The sequence below is a fragment of the Xyrauchen texanus genome, chromosome 5 (genome assembly GCF_025860055.1).
Source record: "Xyrauchen texanus isolate HMW12.3.18 chromosome 5, RBS_HiC_50CHRs, whole genome shotgun sequence".
In the NCBI taxonomy this organism is placed as follows: Eukaryota; Metazoa; Chordata; class Actinopteri; order Cypriniformes; family Catostomidae; genus Xyrauchen; species Xyrauchen texanus.
Window position 1 is genome coordinate 40198199 of NC_068280.1, and position 25283 is coordinate 40223481.

Here is a 25283-nt window from a genome sequence, read left to right on the forward strand (position 1 = left end):
ATAACATCTTTGTATAAAACTTTCAGTAAGACAAGAAGCAAAATATACGTTAGGCTTTAAAATAAAAATATAAAATGTTACTCTTTTTTTTGTTGTTGTTCTGAAGTGCACTGATATGCTATGAAGACCAGTTTGAGTTTGATATGTCATATATATGTTATAACATCATAATACACTAATAATAGCATAGTAATAACAAACAATTCTGCATTTAATTTTATAAAGAGGTTCCCCTGATTATTTCAGGGTTGTCTGATGTTTTCTTGTCCACGTTGATCTCAGCAGTCATTGTCGGATTGTCATACATCTCTATTTCATGATCCTTCAGTTCATGTTTTCCCATTTCCTCATCTTCTTCCGTAACATTGCAGCACTTGCAGCACTTGCAGCAACAGCAGCAGCGAGCGTTCATCACGATAACAACTCTATCCCAGGGTTCAAGAGAGTGGGCCCATAGGGGGAGGAAGTCCCAAGTCCGGAGACAAGAAGGAAGCCACTGTGGTTTGTGGTTCTGTAGAATGTTAATCACGATAGCAAATATCAGAACAGCCACTATGGGAACAAGTACCCCCACAAGGACCTGCCAACCAGCCATAGAGAGGCCAAAGACCACTAGAGGGAAAACAAAGAAGCAGGTGATGATATAAAACCCAGCAAACCACCGGTACTGGGCTGTTATTTCACCAAGAGCCTTTGCCAAGCGAATAGGGACTCGTGTGAAGGGGATTGGGTACCACAGCAGGATCCCAGAGATGTTGAAGAAGAGATGAACCAGGGCTACCTAATAGAGAGAAAAAGTTACATTGCAAGGTTATGGACTGGGTGGTGGGAGTGTGTTTGTATAAATGTCTGCCTAAATTAACACGTCATGCTAACCTGTAATGAATTTGCCAGTGTTTCCCCAGGACTGGCCATGGCTGCTAATATTGCCGTAGTAGTTGTGCCAATATTGGCTCCCAGGGAAAGAGGATATACCCTTTCAATTCCTATGACACCAATACCTGAAATAAAAAGAATACAATCATCATAATACATTTAGCTTCCAACTTCTAGATTTTAGTAAATAGAAGCAGAGTTGTTAAATAGGAAAACACACCCATTCTTCAAAATTGGCACAACTTTCAGTTATTGAACCACACATGCATGTTAATTGCTCTTAACTAACATTTTAAATGGTAATACTTGACTTGAAAAGTAACTCTTTGGCTGAACTTGAAATCACCATATAAATTCAACTAAAATATATCAAGTAGAGGGAACCTTCCTTGCAAGTACTACCTACAACAAGCTAGTACTGTGAATGCTAGCATGCTAAATGGAAACAATATGTTTTGTGTAGAGCATTATACTTTTCAACAATCTTCCGTTGTACCTGTCCTTAACCTAAACTCAAGCTCCACTTTATACCATAATGGTAACCCCCAAAACTTTAACATAACAGAAACTCTTCTAAATAACACAAAAAAAACATTAAACGCTAACAAGTATCCTTCCTTACATTCATCTTGCATAGAGACACATTATATAACAATTAATTTAAACATTTTATAGAAATACAAATCCCCTGCCCAGATTCAGATACATTTAAGTTCCTGTTAATTTAAAGAGGCACGTTCAATAATGTAATGAATTTCAAAACAATAAAACAATACAGATTACTTCAAATGTGCAAGTTTCGATAACTCAAAAGAAAGAGAAATGTCTAAATACTCATAAAGGTTCATTTATTTGAACTAATTTGTATTACATTTTTCGCTACTCAAAACAAGTAATTATTTTTAGCCTTAGGGTTTACAGTGCAGGTCATTTGATTACCCGGAATGGATTTACAGCCAGATTAAAAGATTTTCTAAGCAGAATAAAGTAAGAATAAACAAAAATGTCTGTTTGAAGAAAGACCACAAAAACCTCATATTTTGGACTTGTAGTTGCTTCATTTGCTAAATTAACCATAGTTAAAGTCAATGTATAGACAGTTGGCTGTACTGACCTACAAGAGGAGTTATAGCAGAAGTGAAGACAGAACTGCTCTGGACAATGAAAGTCATTCCTGCTCCCACAATGATTGCAATGTATCCAGTCAGCCATGCAAATGGGAATGGAAAATCTGTGTACACAAATAAACATGATTGAAATATCATCTTAGCAAAATTACTCTCCTTGTTTCTTGATTCTTATCCCTGCTTAAAAAAATTACTTAAATGGTTTTCACTGGTCTCCCAGCCTAGTGAGGCTGGTCTGGTTTACTGGTTTCAAACGGGTTTTGGCACATGAGAGGAGTGTGCCGACCAGCTAAACCAATTGAACACCTGCTTGGCAGGGCCGGGAGACCAAATAGACCACCTTTAACAAGTTAAGCCTGTTTTACATTGTTTTTTCAGCAGTGTTATCTGTTCAGCTTTCAAAAAAATTGTAATAAGAAAAATTAGCCCTCTGGTTACAAAGTATGCTCACCAGTGTTGATTATCTTCTTGATGACTACAGCAACTTGGCCCTGGAGCATCGAGTTGAGAAGCTTCACAATCATAATGAGGCAAGTGCACAAGACCAGCAAAGAGCAAGCCAGCAGAATCAGACCCACTGCCAGGTCAGACAGGCTTGTGTTTACAAAGATGTGATTGCCTAGATAGATAGGGGGGATCACCAGATGAGCAACAGTGTCTGCTCAACCGATAAGCTTAACATATATTAAAATGTTGTTTTAATATGGCTTCAGCGTTTCCCTTTTTTGGACTGTTTTGAGAAGTTTTCTGTATGGACAGTTTGAGTTGTTTGAGTGCCGAAAATAAATAAATAAATAAAAACAAATAAAATACAGCGTATGAGTTGGTGTACATATATGGGACAACCGTCACACAAGTGGAGAACATATATTTTTAACAATAATGCCATATCAGTGAAAATGTATTCATTGTATCAGTGTAATTTCAAACTCACATTTCTTGATGTTTGTGATTTCTGTAACATTTTCCCAGTCCCAACACAAATAGCCAGTGCAGTTTTCTGCTGTCACATTCTGGAGAGTCTAAAAAACATAAACAGCCAAGTGTCAGTAGACAACAATAGTTTGGCACATGTTGCCATGATGTAAGGGTACGTCCATTATTATCATCCATTTAATATGGTGCATCGATCATAATAATTACCGTGTTTTTGGCTGTCTGGCACCACACCTTGATGAGAGATTTATTTTTGGCTTCAGGATCTCCGGTGGCAATGCCGCTTATCACAGACTCATCCAGCTGTACAAGTTACAGAAATGTTGCATATTAATTCATATATTGGCTTTCAACCTTTTACATAGTTGATTTGAGATTACTAATCTATTTATGAACCATTTATGAACATCAACCCTTGTATCTTTGCACTGTACAAAAAGATAATATATGTGTGTGTGTGTTTGTGTGTGTGTGAGGTAATTCACTCTCTTCTTGTCCCTTATCATAATATTAGCCTCTTTCAAATCACCACCAAAACTCACACCTACACATACAGACAAATTCTTAGACTTACAAAAGAAGAGCACGTACCTCTATGATAGATTCAGTAAGTGGGTCTGTAATGACATTCAGGAGTGCTGGTGCATTTTCTCCACTCTTTATATTAAAAGATTTCACTATGAGTTCGGTGAGCTTTACCAGGTAACCAGAGGCAATTTCCACAGGCAATAGCACCAGTACAGATAGCCAGTTGAAGAAATCATGCACGGTGGCTCCCGCAAATGCCCTAGACACAGAGAAAAGTCACGTGTCAATTATACCAGGTGAGGAGTCTTTTTTAGTATCATGTTCTGTCTGTTCATTACACATTATGAAATGTATATTTAATGCTTATCCTTATCCTCACCTGCGGAACTTGTTCCTGTCCCCAACTTGTGTCATGGCTACAAGAGTATTTGTGACTGATGTGCCAATGTTGGTCCCCATTATAATAGGAACAGCAGTCGAGACCTGAAGCACTGATAAAGAGTGGTTTATTATTATTAACATCATCATTAGTAGTGTAAATATTTGCTCTGACAGTGATTTATTTAGACTATGATTCTTTTCTAAATAAGGAAATTCTGAAATCTGAAATGTGGTCCAGTTAAATAAGATTAGATTACAAATGTTTCTTAAAAATGTTAAGGACACAAACATATTTGGTAGATTTTTACTCCTGAGAATTGGTCTTAATATAAATGTATTCTGGAATAGAAATAAATACACAATATGTTGGTAAGTATTATAATAATTATTAGTGCTGTTCATTTAATTCAGTGCGATTAATTATATAAAAAATTACACGTAAAAAAATTACGCAATTAATCATGTCCCCAGACCTCAATAATGATGATTCCTGAGCAATTCAAGCTTGTAGTACCACCTGTTTTCTACAGGGGGCAGTAAGCGAAATTTCAGCTGTACAGGTAATATGCAGCTTATACAGGAACAAACCCTTCAGCAGACAGCACAACACAAAGATGAGTTCAAGACACTTCGACACTTCGAATGCAGCCTTTGAATGCGACCTTCTTTCACGGGAATTCAGAGGATGCATGAGGTGTATCCTTCGTGGACACTCACAAACCACAATTCTTTGCTTCAACAGAAATGTCTATAAAAAAAAAAAATTACGCCAATTTGCCTGTAAATGTGATGTTCAAACACAAGGAATGATAATCCCCAAGTTTGAGTACCTCAGTAGATGGGTGCAGAGTACATATGTATAATTATATTAATATATAATTAAAATTAGACTTTTCTTTTCTCTTTACATCATTATAACTCTCCTAAAATATACCTCACACATTCCCTTCCATAGGGACATTGTTCCCTTCATCAAATTGCTTGCGCCTGTTAAAGAGTGGCGTGCTGTCATAGCAACCATGTTACGTTCCGTTACGTTGTCCTACGAAGGCCGTCTCGTTTAAAAGAGGCTTGTTTAAAGGAGGACACTAGATATACTGCAGCCTTCAAAGTACATGTCCTACCTAGCACGCAGCCTTCAAAAGAGACACAGCCACAACGACCTAAAAATAGTATGTTTATGTGGCGCTCCAAAAGCATCCGTCTGATGCAGAAGTAAATTGACGAGTCCTTAGACAAGCCCTCATAATAAATCTCAAACTGACTGACAAATGCAATTGCAAAATGGATTGCTTTGAACTGTAGGCCAATGATTGGCTTATGTTCAATAATATGCAAATAAACATTGGACTCTAAAGCCATTTTTTGTATTGTCTTATCAATTCTTAAAGGAATAGTTCACCCAAAAATGAAAATTCTCTCATTATTCACTTACCCTGATGCCATCCCAGATGTGTAGGAATGTCTTTCTGCAGCAGAACACACATTCAGATTTTTAGAAGAAGAAGAGCTCTGTCATGTCTTTAAAATGCAAGTGACTTTGTGCCTACATGTGACTTTTGGTCACAAGTGCTGGCACCTGTTTACTTGCATTATAAGGATCTGACAGAGCTCTATCTTCTTCTCAAAATCTTTATATGTGTTCTGCTGCAGAAAGACAGTCATACACATCTGCAGTAGCTGTTTTAACCACCACGCAAACCACGCAATTGCATGGGGCCCCGGACATCGAGAGGGCCCCCACCCCGGTAGGAAAGCTCAGAAAAATCTGCTTGAACGTTGTTCTGGGTACACACCCAAACACTTCATTGTCAGCACTCTCAGAGCAGTTCACATTAGAAGCTGCTGGATTTAGATCACTATGACTTTGGGTTTGTAATTTATCAAAAAATATATAGGTCTTCTGAACTTCACTAACACGCTCAGATATGCGCGAACGGATGTGTTAGGGGCCGTTCACACCAAATGTGTTTTTGTGTGCGTCTGCTCTGTTTTTCATTGTTTTCTTATGTAAACGTCAACTGGACAAACGTCCTTGAATGCTGCACCGCATCTCGCTGTTTCTTCAGTCTATCACGCAGTGACCGGCACATTTTTAGACACTGTTTGAAGTTAATAAGAACTTCATGCGTTTTTATACCTCAGTCATCATCATCAGTTTCATCTTTCTCACTCATACTCACATCCAGAAGATACCATGCTGACCACAATGGATGAGGAGGTGCTGGAGCTCTGAACTAGCAGTGTTACCAGCATCCCGATCACCAGTCCTGCCAAAGGGTTTGACAGCACTGAATTATCCTGGAAGATGTCCCCTGCTGCTTTGCCTGAGTGAAAAAGCACAAGTCATTGTCACACAAAAACAAAAACTGTGTGTTTTCATGTGTATGTACATGTTTGTGTGTTTTAGGTGTGCCTTTCAATGGTACCTCCAACAAGCTGGAAAGCTGAGCTGAGGATGTCCAGTGAGCAAACAAACAAGTATAGCATACCAACAAGCCCAATCAGCCTTGCTACTATGGTTACAACTCTCAGGACCTTCCTTTTTGTGTCAAGATCTAGACGAGAGATAGAAAGAGAAATCGTGAGATAATAATTCATTTATAACAAAATATTGTTTTTGCCAATTATAAATGTTCATATTATTGTTAATTACTTATTGATCATGAAACATGCATAATATACATATGCATACTAAAGCATGCCAGTTTTGAACTGGTCCCTGAAATAAAGTTCAGCGCCTTGCACAAATACACAAATGTTCAGCCCACCTGCCCATTTAACCCCATTGTCCTGCAGTTCAGGCATGTCCCAGGGATCATCCTCTATTAATGCTGCTGTAGAGAGAGCAGGGGCCATGGAGATAGGTTTCTTAATGTCATCTGAGAAAACAGACAGAGATTTTAAAAAATGATTTGTTTATTTGGATTTTGCTACACAATATATACAATTTATAATCAAATATTCTTGTACTTACCATCAAATGCTTCTTTCTTCTCTTCAGAGCCATCCTCTAACTTTGGCTGAGGTGCCATTTTCTATGATACACAGACATAAAAACTGTCACTATTTATTGATGTATTATCAGGTTTATGGACTGAATACATTGTCATTACTTGCTGTATATACTGCTGATATGTTATAGTAATATTGTCTTTTACGCTGTTTTCATAATGATTACAGTGTTATTCCATGTTCTATAAAGATAAACGGTGTTTTACTATTATGAAATTGTTTTATGTATGTGAAGACAGTGTATGTACAGTGTATGTATAATATATATATATGTACTATTCGTAAAGACTTATTCAAAGTAATTTGTGATTTCAGCTCAATGATTGATTATTGATGTTCGGCCTGAAAAAATATGAATTGCATTTAAGTTTGAAATTCCAGTCGTTTTTAAAAAGTTTTATCAGTAAATTATTTTGGGATAAGATTTCCAAAATGTAGATAACTTATGTACTGTAAGAATTATTATGTTTTGCAATTAATTACAAACATGTATTTGTTTCAGAATATTAAGATTCAAGTTTCCAATATCATGATTTTATGTAAATACAGAAATGTTTTTGTGTATGTATATGGACACAATGGACAGACAAATTAATCAGGGCTTCCTCAATTGATTAACCTCACATGGTTGTTTATTGATTTCAGTACTGTGCCATATAATCTCCACACCAGCATCCTTTTTTTTTCCACTGACACTGAACTGAAAATAATGGCTTTGTGGCTTATCTAAGATATAAAATTATTTGCTATGTCTATCCTCTTAGTTTCAGTAAAATATGTATGCTGTCCCAACACCAATGGATTTATGTAAACTTACATTTTATAAATCTAAGTGAAATTGTGTTGATTTCATTTTGTTGAAGCAAACAGAACAAGCAGCAAAAATTAATTGTGTTGAGTTTACTAAACTCCAAATGAATATTGACTTTGAAAAAAAATATTTTTTTAGTGTGATTAAATGTATTTTTAGGGGAATAGCACTTATTAATGTGAATAATATTTCAGTTAAATATTTATTTATATTAAATGTAATAACCATACATTACACTATATTAATTAATGTAAACTCCCTTTCTTCAGTTTGTATGTATGAATGTAGATACTGCATACTTAGTAAGTATCTGCAGACATACTGTATATATATACATATATATACACACACACACACACACACAGTAAGTAGAGATCCATAAAAAAATCTCAGTTGTTGTTCAATTGGGAAAAATATACACATGAGCATTTTTAATTTAATTTAATTAACTAGTCTCTCTCAGAAAGAACCTTTTACGAATAATGGTTTGACCAGATCTTTTTAACCTGGATTATGGCATTTCACAAAAACAGCACTCACCTGAAGTGTAGTTTGGTTGTCCGTGTTGGCTTCTCAAAGCCCACTCCTAGTGGGAGCAAAATCTATCCTGACAGTTGGGGAAAGTGAGAAACTTTCCAATTCTCTCTTCCACGTGCTGTGAGTTATCTTCAGCCTTATTTGTGCTATGAACCAAGTCTCCTTTCCACCTGTAATACCTGAACACTTTGCACCAAAGACTTACACTTACTTTTAGACTCCTGCTGAGTAAACTACAGCATGAACACCAAATTGGCTTCAGAGGAGACCATTCGATACAATGAGAAAACCGTCCTGGTAAACCGTCTCAATTCTGGTGCTCTTCAGAGTGGCTGGTCACCTTAGTCTTACCTCGGCTCTGTCAGTGGCATTTATAGCCCCTCTAAAAGATCATTAAGGATTTCCCTGTCCAAGGTTTACCATATCAGTGATAGCACCCTGGAAAGGGGTGTGCGTGTCCATTTGCAATATGTACATGGTTCAAAGTGTCCGCTGAATGCAGCATTAGATAATCATAGTGTGTGTGTGTGTGTGTGTGTGTGTGTGTGTGTCTGGTTTTCAATGTTCATGATGTGACAGTCCTCAAAAGAATCAACGTGCCATTATGTTCCATTTTGTTAATGTATGTTTGTCACTGTGGCACGTTGGGTTGAGTTGGCGTCAAATATGGCTTTTGCAGTTATTTCTCTGTATGTGTGAGAACACAAAATAAAGTGTGTGTGTGTGTGTGCGTGTGGGTGTGTGTGTGTGTGCGTGTGCGTGTGTGTGCGTGTGTGTGTGTGTGTCTGGTTTTCAATGTTCATGATGTGACAGTCCTCAAAAGAATCAACGTGCCATTATGTTCCATTTTGTTAATGTATGTTTGTCACTGTGGCACGTTGGCTTGAGTTGGCGTCAAATATGGCTTTTGCAGTTATTTCTCTGTATGTGTGAGAACACAAAATAAAGTGTGTGTGTGTGTGTGTGCGTGTGGGTGTGTGTGTGTGTGTGTGTGTGCGTGTGCGTGTGTGTGCGTGTGTGTGTGTGTGTCTGGTTTTCAATGTTCATGATGTGACAGTCCTCAAAAGAATCAACGTGCCGTTATGTTCCATTTTTGTCACTGTGGCAAGTTGGGATGAGTTGGCGTCAAATATGGCTTTTGCAGTTATTTCTCTGTATGTGTGAGAACACAAAATAAAGTGTGTGTGTTTGTGTGCGTGTGCGCGTGCGTGTGTGTGAACCCCGAATCTAGGGCATTGATCAATACATGGACATTCCTGTTGACCCTATATCTGCACCAGATCACATGACAATCAGATTGTGAATGAATGGTAGCATTATTATGACTCATGGAGGAAACAATTGCCCACAATATACAGTATTTATATATGACATGTCATATTAGGAGCCATAAAATAAAATCAATCATTTTATATTTTAAACCAAGCTCATCTCAAAAAGGTGAACTTCACACTTTCACTTCAGAGTGAAACTGCAGTGCTCTCTGCTGGTTAAAAGCACTGGACAAGTGACAACTCAGCACTATGTATTTGTGTAACAAAGGATCGTAGATATTATTTATGGCATTATACCCAATTTAGTATAAACACTAGTATATAGCGAGACATAACTGGTTGATTTTATATATATATATATATATATATATATATAATCACAGACAGACAAACCCTGTGACCTGAAAAGAGACAGTAGAGATGAAATACAATTATGTGTGGAGCTAATCGATCACTTCACTGAATAAATGATTTCCCAGTTAAGACTAATGGAGCCACCAACTGTTTCCAGTACAGTTCTCTCACTGATCTGTAGATCTTCACTGCAATAACCACCAGCACACTGATAAGGAATTTAAAAATATGAGTACTAGAATCAGATACTCTGTCATTGAAGTGATATACTGTCCCTATACATAATCAATTAAGTGTTGGTTTACTAGTATCCATTATTTAGTTGAACACAAACTATGAACAAAATTATAAAAATGTATGTCTTAATATTGTCATATTTGGAAACCTAGGGTTAATTCAGTCATTGTTAATAGGAAGCATACATTAATAGCTTAATAGCTAGCAATGTAAACCCTTGTTTGAATCATTTATGACATTTCTGTTGCAAAAATTTCAATATTATTAGTGTCCACACTAACAGTGGCCACCAAGACTTGTTGTATTAGGTGATCTGATGGTCTCTGGTTGATTGAAGGTCTTTGTAAAAACAGCAGAACTGCAATGCTGGGGTGGTAGAGAAAGTTGTAGATGCTTACAACCAGAAACAGGGCACCTAATTGTGTAATCGGGGTCGGCGGGTCCGGACCCCCATCTGAGGATTGTCCCCCCAAAAAATATCATTAAAATATTTGTATTGTAAATAATATAATGATATATTCTTAAAATAATTGTTTAAGAAATAAAATAATACAAATGCAAATGGGGCAACAACAAAAAAACCCTTGGTGTCCCCTTCAAAAATTGCTCTTGAGAATTGTTATGTTTATTGAAAATATTGAACCAACATTTTGATGAAATTTCGCCCCTGCATTATTTTTATAAATGTATTTATTATTTTTGCATTAATGCCAACTCTGTGACGCATGACACCATGTAAATTCACCTCTCCTCGACTTGCAGGTCACTCGCAGACTGGACCAGCGTCCAGGTGCATGTTAACATGGGTGAAAAAAAAGCATGCGAGTTAAAGGGGTCATGAAATGCTATTTTTTTTAAATGGTTTTATTATCTTCCCTGAGGTCCTCTGATAATGTTAGTAAAAAAGATTTCATTAAAACAGTGATAATTTTGTAATATATGAGAATTTTCCACCCTTAAATTTGAGGCAACTGTTTGCATTTACTCTTACAAGTTTCAAAACATATTTCTCAAGAATTCATAACTTATTTTTATTCAGAAACTATAATTTAATAGAAAAGATTTTGGACCATTGAAAATATGCAATTACTAATGCTTATTTTAATTAACCACAACTCAAGTTCTGCAAATGTAATATATTTTTTATATAAACTTTAAAAAATAATGTTTTTTAAATCATGAATATGCTTTGTATTAACTTATTTTTTGTTAACCATGTTAACTTAATAATTAAACTATATAATTTTAGGACACTTAAAATATGTTTGTATTTCTTAAGAATGTTTTCCGATTGCCTTGTTTTTTTTAAGTTTCCTGAACTTAAAGGTGAACATTTAGCTACAAACATAATAATAATAAATAAATAAGCAAACTGCATGTTGTAAACATATATTTAATATAAAAAACATGAGGCACAACACTGAAAAAAAAAACAGGGACAGGATAAATTGTCTACAGCTGCGTTAGTGCTGCACATCCTTCAATGTTAAAAACCTTATAAAGCCACCTGTCTTTAAAACTCTTTTGGGTAACTTAGATCCAATGCATAAATCAACCCAAACGTATAAAGAAATCTGAAAAGCCTGGACAGGTAGGTGATGACTTCACTTTCAAGATGTTTGGAATAAAGAAGGTTGGTTTCTTTTTAGACTAGTCGTCTTCAAAATGACCGTTTAAATGTCAGTGAAATCAGTCGTTCAACGCATCCCTGTTATCAGCTGTCTTCCTTTTCTTCTGCTTTCTATCTTGTTTCTGAACAACAATCTAAATTGAGCAGTTATATGTTTTGGTGACAAAAAACAGCCATTTGGCTCCATAATGTTTCAGATAAGGAGCCAATGGATCCTAAATAATTTTTTAAAGTCTGGAGCCCTGCATAGTTAAATGTGTTAAATGAACCTGAGAGTACTGTACTCTTAATGGTTGCTAAAAGCATAACACAATTAGCCAAATTATTTCATAAACAACATGCACGAGATGAGCATTAAAGAGACAGTTCACCCAAAAATGAGAATTCTCTCATTTATTCACCCTCATGCCATCCCAGATGTGTATGTCTCTACTGAACACAAAGATTTTTAGAAGAATATCTCAGCTCTGTAGGTTAATTCAATGCAAGTGAATGGGAACCAAAACCTAAGCTCCAAAAAGCATATAAAGGTAACATAAACGTAATCCACACGATTCAAGTAGCTAAATCTACATCTTTTGAAGTGATCCAGTTGGTTTTATTGTAGTTGTGAATAAACCAAAATATAATGATTTTTTTCATTAGAAATCTCCTTGTAGATCATGATTTCAAGCTCGATTACACTTCCTATTGTGCCATTTAGCACTCAATGGCTGTGTCTCGTTTGCATCCTCTGAAGGTCGCATTTATCAGCCGCATACGTCATCAAGGCTGTCTCGTTTCATAAAAGTGAGTAAGACACTGCGAATGCAGCCTTCGAATGCAACATTCTTTCACGGAAATTCGGAGGGTGCCTGTGGTGTATCCTTTGTGGGCACTCAAAACCCACAATTCTTTGCTTCAATGGAAATGTCTAAAACAATTATGCCAATTTGACCATAAATATGATGTTCAAATGCAATTAATGTTAATTCCCATGTTTAGTAGATGGGTGCAGAGTACATATGTATAATTATATTAATATATATTTAAAATTAGACTTTTCTTTTCTCTTTACATCATTATATTTGATTATATATAAATGGGACTTTGTTCCCTTCTCACTGAAAGTGCTTGCACTTGTTAAAGAGTAGCGTGCTGTCATTGCAACCATGTTACACTCCGTTTCCGTTTGTCCTACAAAGGCCGTCTCGTTTAAACAAGGCTTTTTTAAAGGAGGACGCTCAATTTACTGCAGCCTTCCAGGGATGCGTCCTACCTAGCATGCAGCCTTCCAAACGAGACACAGCTTACATATGCATTAAGTACCAGGAAATGTAATCGAGCTTGAAATTATTCTAGTGCTTAGAGATTGCAATGGCAATATGTACAGTGAAAAAGTGGTTTTATTTTGGTCTGTTCTTACCCAAAACCAAGTGGATCACCTCAGAAGACACTGATTAAACCACTGGATTAAAATGGATTACTTTTATCTACTATCATTCACTTGAATTGAATGGACCAACAGAGCTGAAATATTATTTAAAAAATATTTTTTTGTGTTCAGCAGAAGAAAGAAAGTCAAAATTTTCATTTTTGGGTGAATATTCCTTTAATGGCAGCAGCATAAAAGTAATTTATACGACTCCAGTGGTTAAATATATATCTTCTGAAACTATATGATAGGTGCGGCGAGAAACAGATATATATTTAAGGCCTTTTTATTTTACTATAAATCTCCCCTTTGACTTTCTTGTGTTTTGGTGATTTTCATTCTTTGTGCTTGTTGCCACCTACTGAGCAGGGCAGATAATTTATAGCTTAAAAAAGGACTTAAATATTTATCTATTTCAAACCCACACTTATATATCACTTCTGAATATATGGATTTGACCACTGGAATTTTATGGATTACTTTTATGCTGCCTTTATGTGCTTTTTGAGTTTTAACCTTTTTGTATCCATTCACTTTCATTGTATGGACCAATAGAGCTGAAATATTCTTCTAAAAAGTTTGTGTTCAGGAGAAGAGAGAGGTTTTATTTTTGAGTGAACTATCCTTTAAGTTTGGGATGCGAACAACAAAATGCATCCACCTTGTTCAAACTATGGTGTCCAAACAAGCTCGCAATATTCTTTAGAATGGGGAGAAAAATTACACAACAGTAACCTTAAAACAATTATAATTTTATATAAAGAATCACTAAAAATCTCAATTTTATGACGATATCATTAGAACAATTAGGTTAAAGAATATGCTTCGTGCCCCCAAAATTGTTAACGCACACCTAGCTGTGGATTATCACATTTATACCATGGTCATTTGCTAGTATTGATTATTTAAAGCTCCCATAATAAGTACATTTTCATTAGTCAGTGCGACCACATACTTGGTCAAAACTGTGAATTTAAATGCACAAAACAAAAATAATAATATCCACAGACCATAGAGGTGTTGGCACTCCAGAGAAAATGTATTTAATTTTAATTAATTGTCATTTTCACATAAATGTGGAAAAACCGACATTATAAACGTGGCATTGACTGTAAAAGTAGCACTTACTGATAAGTGGAAAACCATTCAAAACACTCTGGAACCTGCAGATTTTGACCTCTGAGATATCGGTATAGTATCCATCAAGGCTACACGATTGACTGAATTAAGAATGAAATCGCTATTTGTCCTTGAATGGTAACGCTTTACTGCAAACAAACAGCGCTTCTCCTTCAACATTTGAGTAAAAGATGTGTGATCGCGAGGGGGCCTCTAGTGCTATAGGTGGCACTTCAGCACAGCAACATACTTGCATACATACATTACTTTAAATTGCCATGTTGGACTGCGAAATACACATTTGATAGGTCCTGATTTCAATCACTAATCCTCCATGCAACATAAGCTGAATTCAATTATATTACTCTACAATGTTATGTTGCTTTGCTTACAAACAGCGCATTAATATCGAGCAGTGATTATAACTGAAAGTAACTACCTGTGCATTCAACGGTTTGAACTTATGATTCCATTATTGTCAAATTTTATTGTTGATTTGAAATGTTCTTTGATCGTAATCTTGACCAACTGGTTTTGAGATTTTGATCTTTCTCCATTCAAGTAAATTGGAGTTGCACTGGCATGACTGGAAATAGCCTCCCGAGAGCATTCCAAAGATGGCCGACAGTGGACTGACTTGCTAGCAATGGAGTCTGATGAAAGCAACGAAAGGTACTAGTCCCGGGGGAAAAGTACCTAAAACTGGCATTAGCACTGCCAGTGGGAAAGGGCCTAATAGTAACCTACACATCTGAGATGGCATGAGGGTGAATAAATGATGAGAGAATTTTCACTTTTGGGTGAACTATCCCTTTAAATCCAGCAAACTGTGATATACCATTATTATAATGATCATATATAGGCCCATATGTTTTTTGTTTGCTTGTTTTAAAAAAAATCCACACCTTATACAGCAGGCCATATACAGCAGCAGTATACACCACTCAAAAAAAAAATGACGATGTACAATTAAAATGTACATTTTGAGAAATGTGAATTTTTTTTATTGCCATATGATTAGAAAGATGATCTGTTCTGTTGTCACTGTCAAAGATTGTCATGACACACTGGCCTAATGAACACACACACACACACCAGAGATAGTGCCCTCAAAACAACACATTTATATCCAATACTAGCTCAGAAAAGTGCTTTAATGAGACATCATTATCTATTGCCCTCTTTTCAGAGTTATTTTAGGTAACACAAATCACTAAAAATAAAGCATTTGTGAGAGGTCTCTACACGTTATAGCAGGGTTACCCTTTTTCCGTTAATTCTGTTCACAACGACCACACAGTATATCTCGGAGTTGGTTTGTCACCCGACACTGGGTTCATGCGCAGTATAGCAGTAACAAGCAGGTGTGGAAGAGAGACTTAGCATGTGCATGTTTGAACTGAATGGGAGCACGCACAAACTGTTATTAAGGCGCGCATGCAGACTGACCCTCTATAAAGTGGCTTATTCTCATATTTATATTCACGGATTTGTAGTTTAATTCATTACTTTTATTAGTTTGCCATTTCTTTTCCTCCATAACGGTTCAGCAGTTTAGCAATACTGAGAACTACTGTAAATGCTCTAGAAAATTGAGAACTCAAAATTCATTCACATTCAATAATTTTGTGACGTGATGATGACATCATGTGGGCCACAGACACATACGTCTGTTGAGTAACGGGGGTTTAAATGTATGTATGTATTGAGAAATATTTTTACTGGTAATATAAGAGGTTGCCATAAGAATTTGTTTCCCCCTCTTTCTTTGGTAAACAGGAAAGAATATATATGGAGACACATGGGAGAAGTGAGAGCTACCCTGATACACACTGACTTTGTCTAGAATCGCTGACTACACTTTCATCGGTCTAAATGTTCTGTCTGTGCTGTTGTAACTGATGTCTTTTAAAATACATGTTTAACTGAGATGTCCTGCCATTGACTCTGGGATCATTAGTTAAAATGCAGCTGTTTGTTTTCTGATTTATCAAAAATATTGAATTACACCTCAGCTATGGGGTAAAACAAAGTGGATTTTGAGACTTTAAAATCATGTACTAGGTCACTAATTGTGCACTGAATCTAATCTGACAAAGACTTTCAGAATCAGTCATAGAACAAAACAATTGTATGCTAATTTACCTATAAGTGACATGCCATAAATGTCAAGCTGGGCATATTTTATTTCTGTACACACATTGTACATAAATACACAGAAATAATGTTTAAGAAAAAAAAAAAAAACGATGTCCCTGGCATTTGGGGTGACATCAAACAAGAACTAGAAGGACACTGTTATTTAAGTAATATAAGTAATCACGCACACTTTGTACTTTTTATGTTTTGAGATCTAATAGGACCAAATGGAATATTACTGCCTTATAAACCAACATTTAGATACATTTACACAAGTATAGTTCACTAAAGAGAAAAGGCCTGCATAAACAGTCTTCACAATAAAGAAAATTTCACACCGTACCCAGGATTGAAAGAGATGAAAATCAAATAAATGAAAAAACATTAAATAAAAAAAGATTCTTTCTGCCTTGGTGAAGCTCCAAAAAATGTGATTTACATAATAAAAAAATAATAATATATAAGTTTAGTTTGGCCCACAATAATTGATGCTATAATGTGTCTTTTAACATTTTCATATGACCTAGATATTTAGAAATGTTTTTGATTTGCCTTACATTTGAGCAAATGACAACCAAGGTATGTCATAGGGACAGACAGAAACAATCACCCACGCACACAAATCAAGAGACAAACATTTGCTGCTCATCTTTTAAAACAGAGCAAGTAAACAAAAGGCAAATAAAAACCAAAAAAACAAAAAGAGAACACCAAAATGATTTCTGTGCTGCATCACTGCCCATTGGTGCACCTGGACCGAATCAGGTGGGTGAACTGAACTAGACTCGCAAAAGTCCCATCAGAGTCTAGTCGATGGGTGGCACAGTCAGTGTTTGACTGTCTTTGAGTATGCTTGATAATTTGTGAGAAGGAGAGATAGGAAAACTATGCATTGTGCAGTAACCGTGTACTTTTGGCTCTCAGCTATCTGATCCTGGGTTGACCTCAACCGTTCCTTATGCATCATTAATAAAAAAACAAAAATCCATCTTTTAACCAATACAGTAACAGAGTTTATTTCTACAGATTATTTCACATAGATGCCACTTCCTAAGATCGTCCTGCTCCATTCCACAGTGATTCAGAAAGCTGTAGGCAACAGGAAGTCAATTAGCTTGTGTGTAGATTGTGTGATTAAGGGAGAGTAGACGGTCCAGTTTGGAGCTTTCTTTCCATGGTCTCCTCACAGGTTTTGTGTAATCATGTGATAGTAAAGGTCCATCTGTGAGTATTCATGCACTCATGAATCTAGAACAGCACAGACGTGTGCACTAGTCTGTGCAAACGTGTGTGTGTGGGTTGTAAACAGTGCTTTCTCAGTGAGGAGCGTAGTAGTGGCCCTTTGGGTCTGAGGTGAGTCTCTTGCTCAGTGTGTGAAAGTAAAGGGGAAGAGGCCACATGATTAAACCATGACAGTACCAGAGAAAGGCACCTCAGGAAGACCACACCGGAGGCTTGCGTTCTGGCCTGCCGCTGCTAATCCGGCCTGAAGATGGGTATCTTGGGTAGAAACTCTATTAGGATGACCTGTGCATGGGAGAAAGAAATTGTGAACCACTATCGGAAACTAGAGATGTCAAAAGTACCGGTACTCGAGACAATAAAATAAAAGATTAAACAATAGTGTTTCTGCGGTATCAAGTACAGACTCAATGTACAGACCCTGCTCTACTGCAGGAACTGAAAAGTGATCAGAAGAGTGCTCGTGCCCCATGGTACATGTGGTCATGCGGTTCCACATGGCCAAAATGCCCATCAGGTGCTGTATTAATGTAAACACTGTCAAGTGATTGCAAATGGGTGGAACAAGAACAATCAGGTATGTGTCAAATTCTGAGATTAGACCTTGCGGTGGCCGTCTATTTATGTTGTTAATATTAATAATTTTTAAAAGAAAACCACTCAAATGTTTTTCTTAAAACTGTTCTTAGTTAACATTATACTTAGTTCTATTTTTAAAACATTTTATAAGCAATGTTTTAATTTATTATTTACATTAATATTTTACTTTTTAAATAGGCTAAAGCAGTTAATTAGCATATTACCTACTTTTGCTGTGGTATCAAAATTGGTATCCAATGAAATACTTATTTTTATCTTGTTTTGGTGACATGGCCATTTGACTTCTGTAATGTAGTGAAATGTGATATTTAAAGGGATAGTCCACCCGCAAATGTCATGCCATGTTGACTTGGATCACAACTTATATTATAGCCTCTGTGGGTTTCTGTATAGAAACAATATTTATTGCAAATCTGTTTAGTGCCTATAATGGATAGAAATTAAACACCTGCATATAATTTATTTGACACTATGCTACTTCCCAACTAGCTTTGGCTCAGTGTGTGTTTATAGTTTGCTTACATATTCCATCATGTTGTTGGTTTCACACTTCCTTTTGCTTAACCTCCAATGCAAACACAGCTAAACGAAAGGAAGAGACATGAGAACGCAGCAAAATTAGCTCTGGATGGAAAAAGAAAAATAGCACACAAGCACGATACAAATATGTACATACCTTGTGATACAATCGGCTGTTTTCCCACTCCAATAACTTCTCTATGGACTTGCGTGTCTACAAGTCAAAGGGATTCATTTATTTATCACATAATTTATATACTTCTACAAGATGGCCTGTTATTAATGACTAGGTGTGTTTTTATTTTTGAACTACACTGATCCGTTCTTGCTGGATAAAAGGTTGTCAAATAAATCTTGGTAACACTTTACAATATGGTTCTATTCATTAACATTAGTTAATAGTTAATTAATGAACAATACTTTTTTAAGCACTTAGAAATTTTGGTTAATGGTAGTTTCAACATACTATGCTAATACATTTTAAAATTAAAAGTTGTATATGTTAACAACATTAGTTACTGCAAAATAAGTATAAAAATGCAGCTTGCTGTGGTTTAGAAATTGCACATTATTATTTCATCACACTAGTCTCAATGTTTAAGTCTTGTGGATAGGCTGTATCTTCTAAACAGTGTGTATTTTAACATTTTGTTCCAGCACAATGCTTGTCCCTTACACTTCCAACAGTGCATTACTTTACATGTGAATGTTCTTTATTTTTACAAGCTGAGGGACACATCTAAATTCATTTCAGATGCAGTTGATAAAGCTTATGTGAATATGAACTTAAGTGAATATGAATTCCACACAAACTCACCCTTTTGCTAAGACAAATGACTGGCCACAGACTAAAGCCCAGAGTACAGCAACAGCACAGACAGCCACAAAGCAGCCAGCGCACATTCACCGGTAGAGCCTTCCTCAGACAGCTGTTCACATGGTTTATGCTGGCTTTGTACTCCTCTGGTGCTACCTAGACATGAATGAATGACACATTTGTTAGAATCTCTCTTAGACCTAGGGTTGCCACTCATCCAGGATATTCCAGGTTCCATCTCTCTAGGAAAAACTTTATTCCATTCCAGGACACAAAATGCCCCAGAATTTTTATATTTTCCAGACGCACTTGTTTATCCGGACACTATACAAGGAGGAGAATCAAATGCATTCTCATATGAATTATTAGAAATTCTGATAAATTTTAGCAAACAGGTTTGTTCAGAATTGATTGAGGTTTTCACTTTCAAAAATAAACTTAAGTCTACTTACTATAACGCTTTAATGTTTTGGAAAACATGTCAAAAAATGAATGTCTTTCCTTTTACTGTAAGATCTCTTGGGTTCATTATGCCACTCCAAAAAATAAAAGATAGAAAGAAGCCTATTTTTAAGATTTACACATTTCGATTTCATAACAAATTTCCCTCAAATTTAATTTTGTGATCCTCAACTAAATAAACTGATAATTTTGTATTTATTTATTTTTTACTTGAAGCAACACTATGTACCTTTTGGCACTCTAAAGGTTAAAAAAATAAAACTGCATGTGTCTTACGGAAGAACATTGTTTTGTTTGTGGTTCAGCTCTGCTCCACTGCACGGATAAATGTGGTTTGAGGCATCATATCAGAGCGAATGGACAAATAAATAACAAAAGAAGGAAAAGACCGATATCCAAAAATTTAATTTGAGCAGATAAGTGCCATATCTTATGCTGTTGTTTTGACTTATTGGAAACATTGATGTTTTGAAATAAATTAAATGACCAAAGTTAGGCAACATTTGTTAACATTAGACACAATGATTGCTAGTCTGATAAGGTCAAACTTTGAAAGGATTTTTATAACTGCAGGATATTCTGGCCAAAGAGACCACGGTAGTAACTAATTTATAGATTGTCATTAGTCTAGTTTCCATCCACTTTTCACACTATTTTGTTATCAACAAAGTGAAAATGTGTACACATTTTTTTGCAAAATTTGCAGTCTTCTGCCTGTTTCCATTCAAAAAACGTTTATCGATAAAAATCGTGTGCATGATGACGTCATGCTTAAAAAAAAAAAACACTTTGTTGTATAAGTTTTGGTTTATTGCAAAATAAATCTGCCCTTAAGCCGTGTATAAGCCGTTAAGAAATGTGTGAATATTGCTAATTATGTACCTTTTGCAGATGTACCTAATTTTGTTCAACTCAATGTTTTTGTTAAATGGGGAGAGTATTGAGACAATTCATTTGCAGACTGTCATTTTCATTTCACAAATAAATGCAATCAAAAAACAGAATTGCAATCAAAATGGAGCAGTTGCCCATCTGATAGGACTGTAATATTGGTCCTGATTTTGCACCTATCGCAGGTTGGCACCGGTTCCAACCCGAAAGCAGATCGTCATGACCCTGTTCAAGCTGGCAACCTGCACCAAGTAGGGGAAACTTTCGGTCTTAGTAAAAGGACCATCCATCGATGTGTATATGCTGTGTGCACAGTGATTAATAAAAATTGTATGCTGTGTAATATCAGGGTTTACATATATGATACATTCAATAAGCAATTTTGAACAATCATCTAATGTGAAGCATTGCCATCAAAACTGCATTATGTCCTGCATATTTGTCCATCAACTTTTAATGACCAACTGAACTTGATTGTCATCTAAAATTTATTTTAGCATTCTGAAGAAGTTCAGCAAATGTGATGGAAGGTAGCCTAAAGAGGGTTAGATTTAAAAAAAAAAAAAGAAAATTTAAATGTGTAAATCTTGAAATGTGTACTGTAAATCTTGAAAATATTTGTAAGGGGGCATGTTTATGTACATTTATTTGACTTCCTTTGTCTTAAAAGTAGAGGTTGACCGATTAATCGGCCGATTTTTTGAATTTTTTTACATAATCGGCATCGGCCAATATCCAAGTATATCAAGCCGATTATTAGGCAGGCGCATCTGTGGGCAGCCTAGTGTTGTTGTGGAACACGTGTTCAACGCACGCTGCCCCTAGAGTAATTTTCCGGACCTCATCCAGTGCCTAAGGAAGGAGCTAAGTTCCTTGGAGAAAACGGTAAGGATTAAATTTGTATAACTCCTTTATATTTAATTAAAAACTTTTGATATGTTACTGCCAACTTCAAGAAAAAACGCGATAGGCGACATGACGTTCGGCTACTTTGGATATTGATAGCGTAGATGAAGTTGCATTATCACAGCAGAAGGGTTGCTATCATGTCACAATAAGTAAGCAAAAATTTTGCAATTACAGACAGTGAATCTGAGACTTTTATTTGTTCTGTTTGTGTGTCTTATATTTGAGAGAGTTGTCACTCAATGCAGAGAAATAAGTAATAAAAAAGATACCAACGCAGTATAGGCTATTGAAGGACTGGCTTTGGTAAGCTCGGACGTTATCGGTTCTGCTGTCGGTACTGGAGAAATTACGAAAATACATTTATTATTGCTATAAAGAGAAAGTTATTTTATCTCGCCAGCCATTTCTATGTATAATAATATGAAACCATTTGTCTGTGATGCAATTTAGCTATTCGCAGTCAGAGAGAGAGAGAGAGAGAGAGAGAGAGAGATCTCTCTCACGCGGTGCCACAGCGAGCACAACACGAGCCCTGATTAATGAGTGATGACGGAGGACAGAACTAAACATTCAAACATAGCCTGATTTTATTGTAGATTTCGCCTTCCAAAGACTATAAAAAGAATATTTATACATAAGCTGCATTCTGTCTAGCACAACTTCCTTCCCTTCACAGCGGTGCACTGACATTTCTCCCTAAAACTCAAACTTAACGTCAGAATCAGCACGATCGGTGATTGTTGTAAAATGCAGTCTAGCTACTGTTGCTAAATTGCGGGACGCGTTTAACAAAAAAAGCGCAAGAGATACCGTTCCCAATGCGGTGCGCGCTCCGAAACAGACCACAATGAGACAAGCAAAGTATAGGCTACTTTGGGTTTCATGTGCGCGTCTAAACGATCAACTATACACAAAAATATGTCAAAACGACCGGCTTGGAGATTCACTTAAACACAGTTTATGTCTTAAATGGACGTATTTATGGAAATAGTTGGGAGAAAATATGCTGCATCAGGAGTCTATTAGATCTGAACTCAGTCTTAAAGGGGAAGCAGTCTATTAAACATGCTGACGATTGAGCCATTACTGCGAATCAAACAACAAAAGGCAAAGAGAAAATCACTTACAGCTCTTGAATGAATAACTTCTGCATTAATAAGCATTAATCTATCTATGATAAACTATGCAGTGTTATTTTACAATTGATTACTTTATTCGATTTCTTTTTAGACCACACCTGATCAGTAATGTTAGTAGACCTTCCTGAAATTAAATAACTGTGCCTATATAACGTTTATCTTTGTGTAATTGTTTATATTTGTTTTATATATATATATATATATATATATATATATATATAACAAAAGAACCGTTAAGAATACCGTTAAAGTACTGGATCGATAAGCAGTATCGGTAAGATAGTAATACCATTAAAACCTTAACGATACCCATCCCCATCCCTAGTTATGCCTGTGCTTCTCTTGGATGCTCTGAATATTGGATTACGTGTCTGGATTGCCCCTTAATTAAAGCTGCATTTGGATCTCAACCTTCGTGTCTTGGAGCAGTTCGTAACACCTGCTTTGTTTATATAATATATTTGTTATACATTATTTATACAATATGTTTTTACATTACACATTTTTAATTTAAGTGTACAAGTGCAGATTGGTCAAGTGTTCAATAAATGTATTTGTTGAAAAATTTTGTCTATCTTAAGTAATTATTTGTGTTACATTTTATCTTTCAAATAAAAGGTTCAAATAAGAGGTTAAAAACAAGCACATATCGGCCAAAATAAATTGGCAACATTAATCGGTATTTCAAAAGATCGGCATCGGCCTGAAAAAACCCATATCGGTCGACCTCTACTTAAAAGTACATTTATTTTTTTAACTTTATACTATGCCTGATTGAACTTACTGGCATCTGTATACTCACTTCCATTCATAAAAGTCTAAACATCATATAATGTTCAACAGATCAGGTAGTTCAGGTGCATTTTATGGCATTTCTATTTGAATTGAACAGATATAAGGGTGAAAAGATGACTGACAGTATTGTCCTTTTATAAATGATACACTCGTTTACTAAATATTATGATTATGTTTATATATTGCTTAACGTCATTAACGACAGCCTGTTAGCCATAATTCCCTTTTTCCTGAAAGTGGCGTTTGAAGAATCAGCAGGGCAACAGTTTACAATTCTCCCTTTCATTTCACATCTTGTTTAACTTGGTTTCATGAGCTGAGATACACGAGTAAGAGTTTATAGCCTATTTATAAACATCACTGTATGATGGCTATAATCCGAGGCATGTTTCTTCTTCTCAATGGGATTGAATAATGAATTTCTGCAAGCTTCTGCCTGAATTAATTAGAATGCGTTTATCATTTCCTGAAGATGGAAAGGCATCAAAATGACTCACCTTTCCCGTAAGGGCTGAGGGAAACTCCGACTCAAATTTATTGCTCAGTCCAAACCTGCGGGGAGAGAAAACCCACGTTAAAATATCCTGAATCACACTTTCTTAAATGTGAGCTGATGTCTATACATTAAAGTCAACAAAGTCACTTTCGCACATGACTGTCGTGGATTACTGTATATCTTGTAACTTTCAATTTAAACTCTTGCAATAAATGTGCCAGATTGGGTCTCAAACGTTTGTGATCTGCCTACCTAGACAGCATTATGGGGCATAGTAGGCTCATCTAAAGTTTAAAAATGTTGCCTAGGTAGGAAACTCACAAGGTTTGGAGACTAACCACACTACTATGTTTGCTGTGTATTCACTCTGATGATACAGATCAATGGCTCCAGTATGTCTCCTGTATCTGTATCTAAAAAAAAATTTAAAAAAAGCAGCACTGCGCTTCTGGAGGTTTTGATTTGCACACTGTTGACTGATAATCTAAATAAATATATATCACGAGCCGCAGGGAGTCTTACACAGTGACGTGTCCGGATCCGTGCACTACCACCGGGTCCGGAGCGTATTTAAGCAGCTGCTCCTCCGCGGCCCTGTCCTCGTCCTCCTCTTCCTCCTCCTCCTCGTAAATCTCGTCGAAGTCCTCCATCATCGCCTTCCGCCTCGGCCTCTATGCTTCCCGAGAGAAGCGCCGAGAAAGACCCCGTTTCTCACACGTCACGGGAATATTGGCAATAACGCACTTCGCACGGCGCGGTGAAAAACGACCATTGAGACGGTACAGAAATCCGGATCAAAACATCAACATCCGCTGCAAATCTCGTGCGACTTGATCTCGGTTTGTAACGCGAGATTATGGAAATCACATTTTGGGAGACTGCTTCGGGGCCGTTTTATGTATAAATTTCTAATCTGAGTGTTACCAGAGATTTTTTTTTTTTAGCAGAAACCGGCCACTTCTATTTAAATGAATGGGAGAAACTGTTGACAACCAAGTAGTTCTGAGCGTCCAACGGTCAACAGACGTAGAAAGG

The 25283-nt window shown here is 36.2% G+C and overlaps 2 protein-coding genes across 2 annotated transcripts; both read right to left on the reverse strand.

Annotated features, from left to right (window-relative positions):
• Positions 1 to 217: 217 nt before the first annotated feature.
• slc34a2a (solute carrier family 34 member 2a) lies at positions 218 to 6883 on the reverse strand. The gene is made up of 12 exons (XM_052127063.1): positions 6826 to 6883; positions 6620 to 6730; positions 6278 to 6406; positions 6032 to 6175; positions 3847 to 3958; positions 3531 to 3726; positions 3147 to 3242; positions 2938 to 3025; positions 2455 to 2622; positions 1991 to 2107; positions 877 to 1001; positions 218 to 781 (listed from the first exon to the last, which is right to left on the reverse strand). Exons 1-12 carry the CDS (start codon positions 6881 to 6883, stop codon positions 218 to 220), a joined length of 1908 nt encoding a protein of 635 aa, XP_051983023.1.
• An 8368-nt stretch (positions 6884 to 15251) lies between these two features.
• Positions 15252 to 25056, reverse strand: LOC127644057 (cysteine-rich hydrophobic domain-containing protein 2-like). The gene is made up of 6 exons (XM_052127070.1): positions 24771 to 25056; positions 24250 to 24304; positions 19557 to 19712; positions 18897 to 18953; positions 18743 to 18802; positions 15252 to 17905 (listed from the first exon to the last, which is right to left on the reverse strand). The coding sequence occupies exons 1-6, from the start codon at positions 24899 to 24901 to the stop codon at positions 17855 to 17857; spliced, it is 510 nt and encodes a 169-aa protein (XP_051983030.1). The 5' UTR covers positions 24902 to 25056; the 3' UTR covers positions 15252 to 17854.
• Positions 25057 to 25283: the final 227 nt, after the last annotated feature.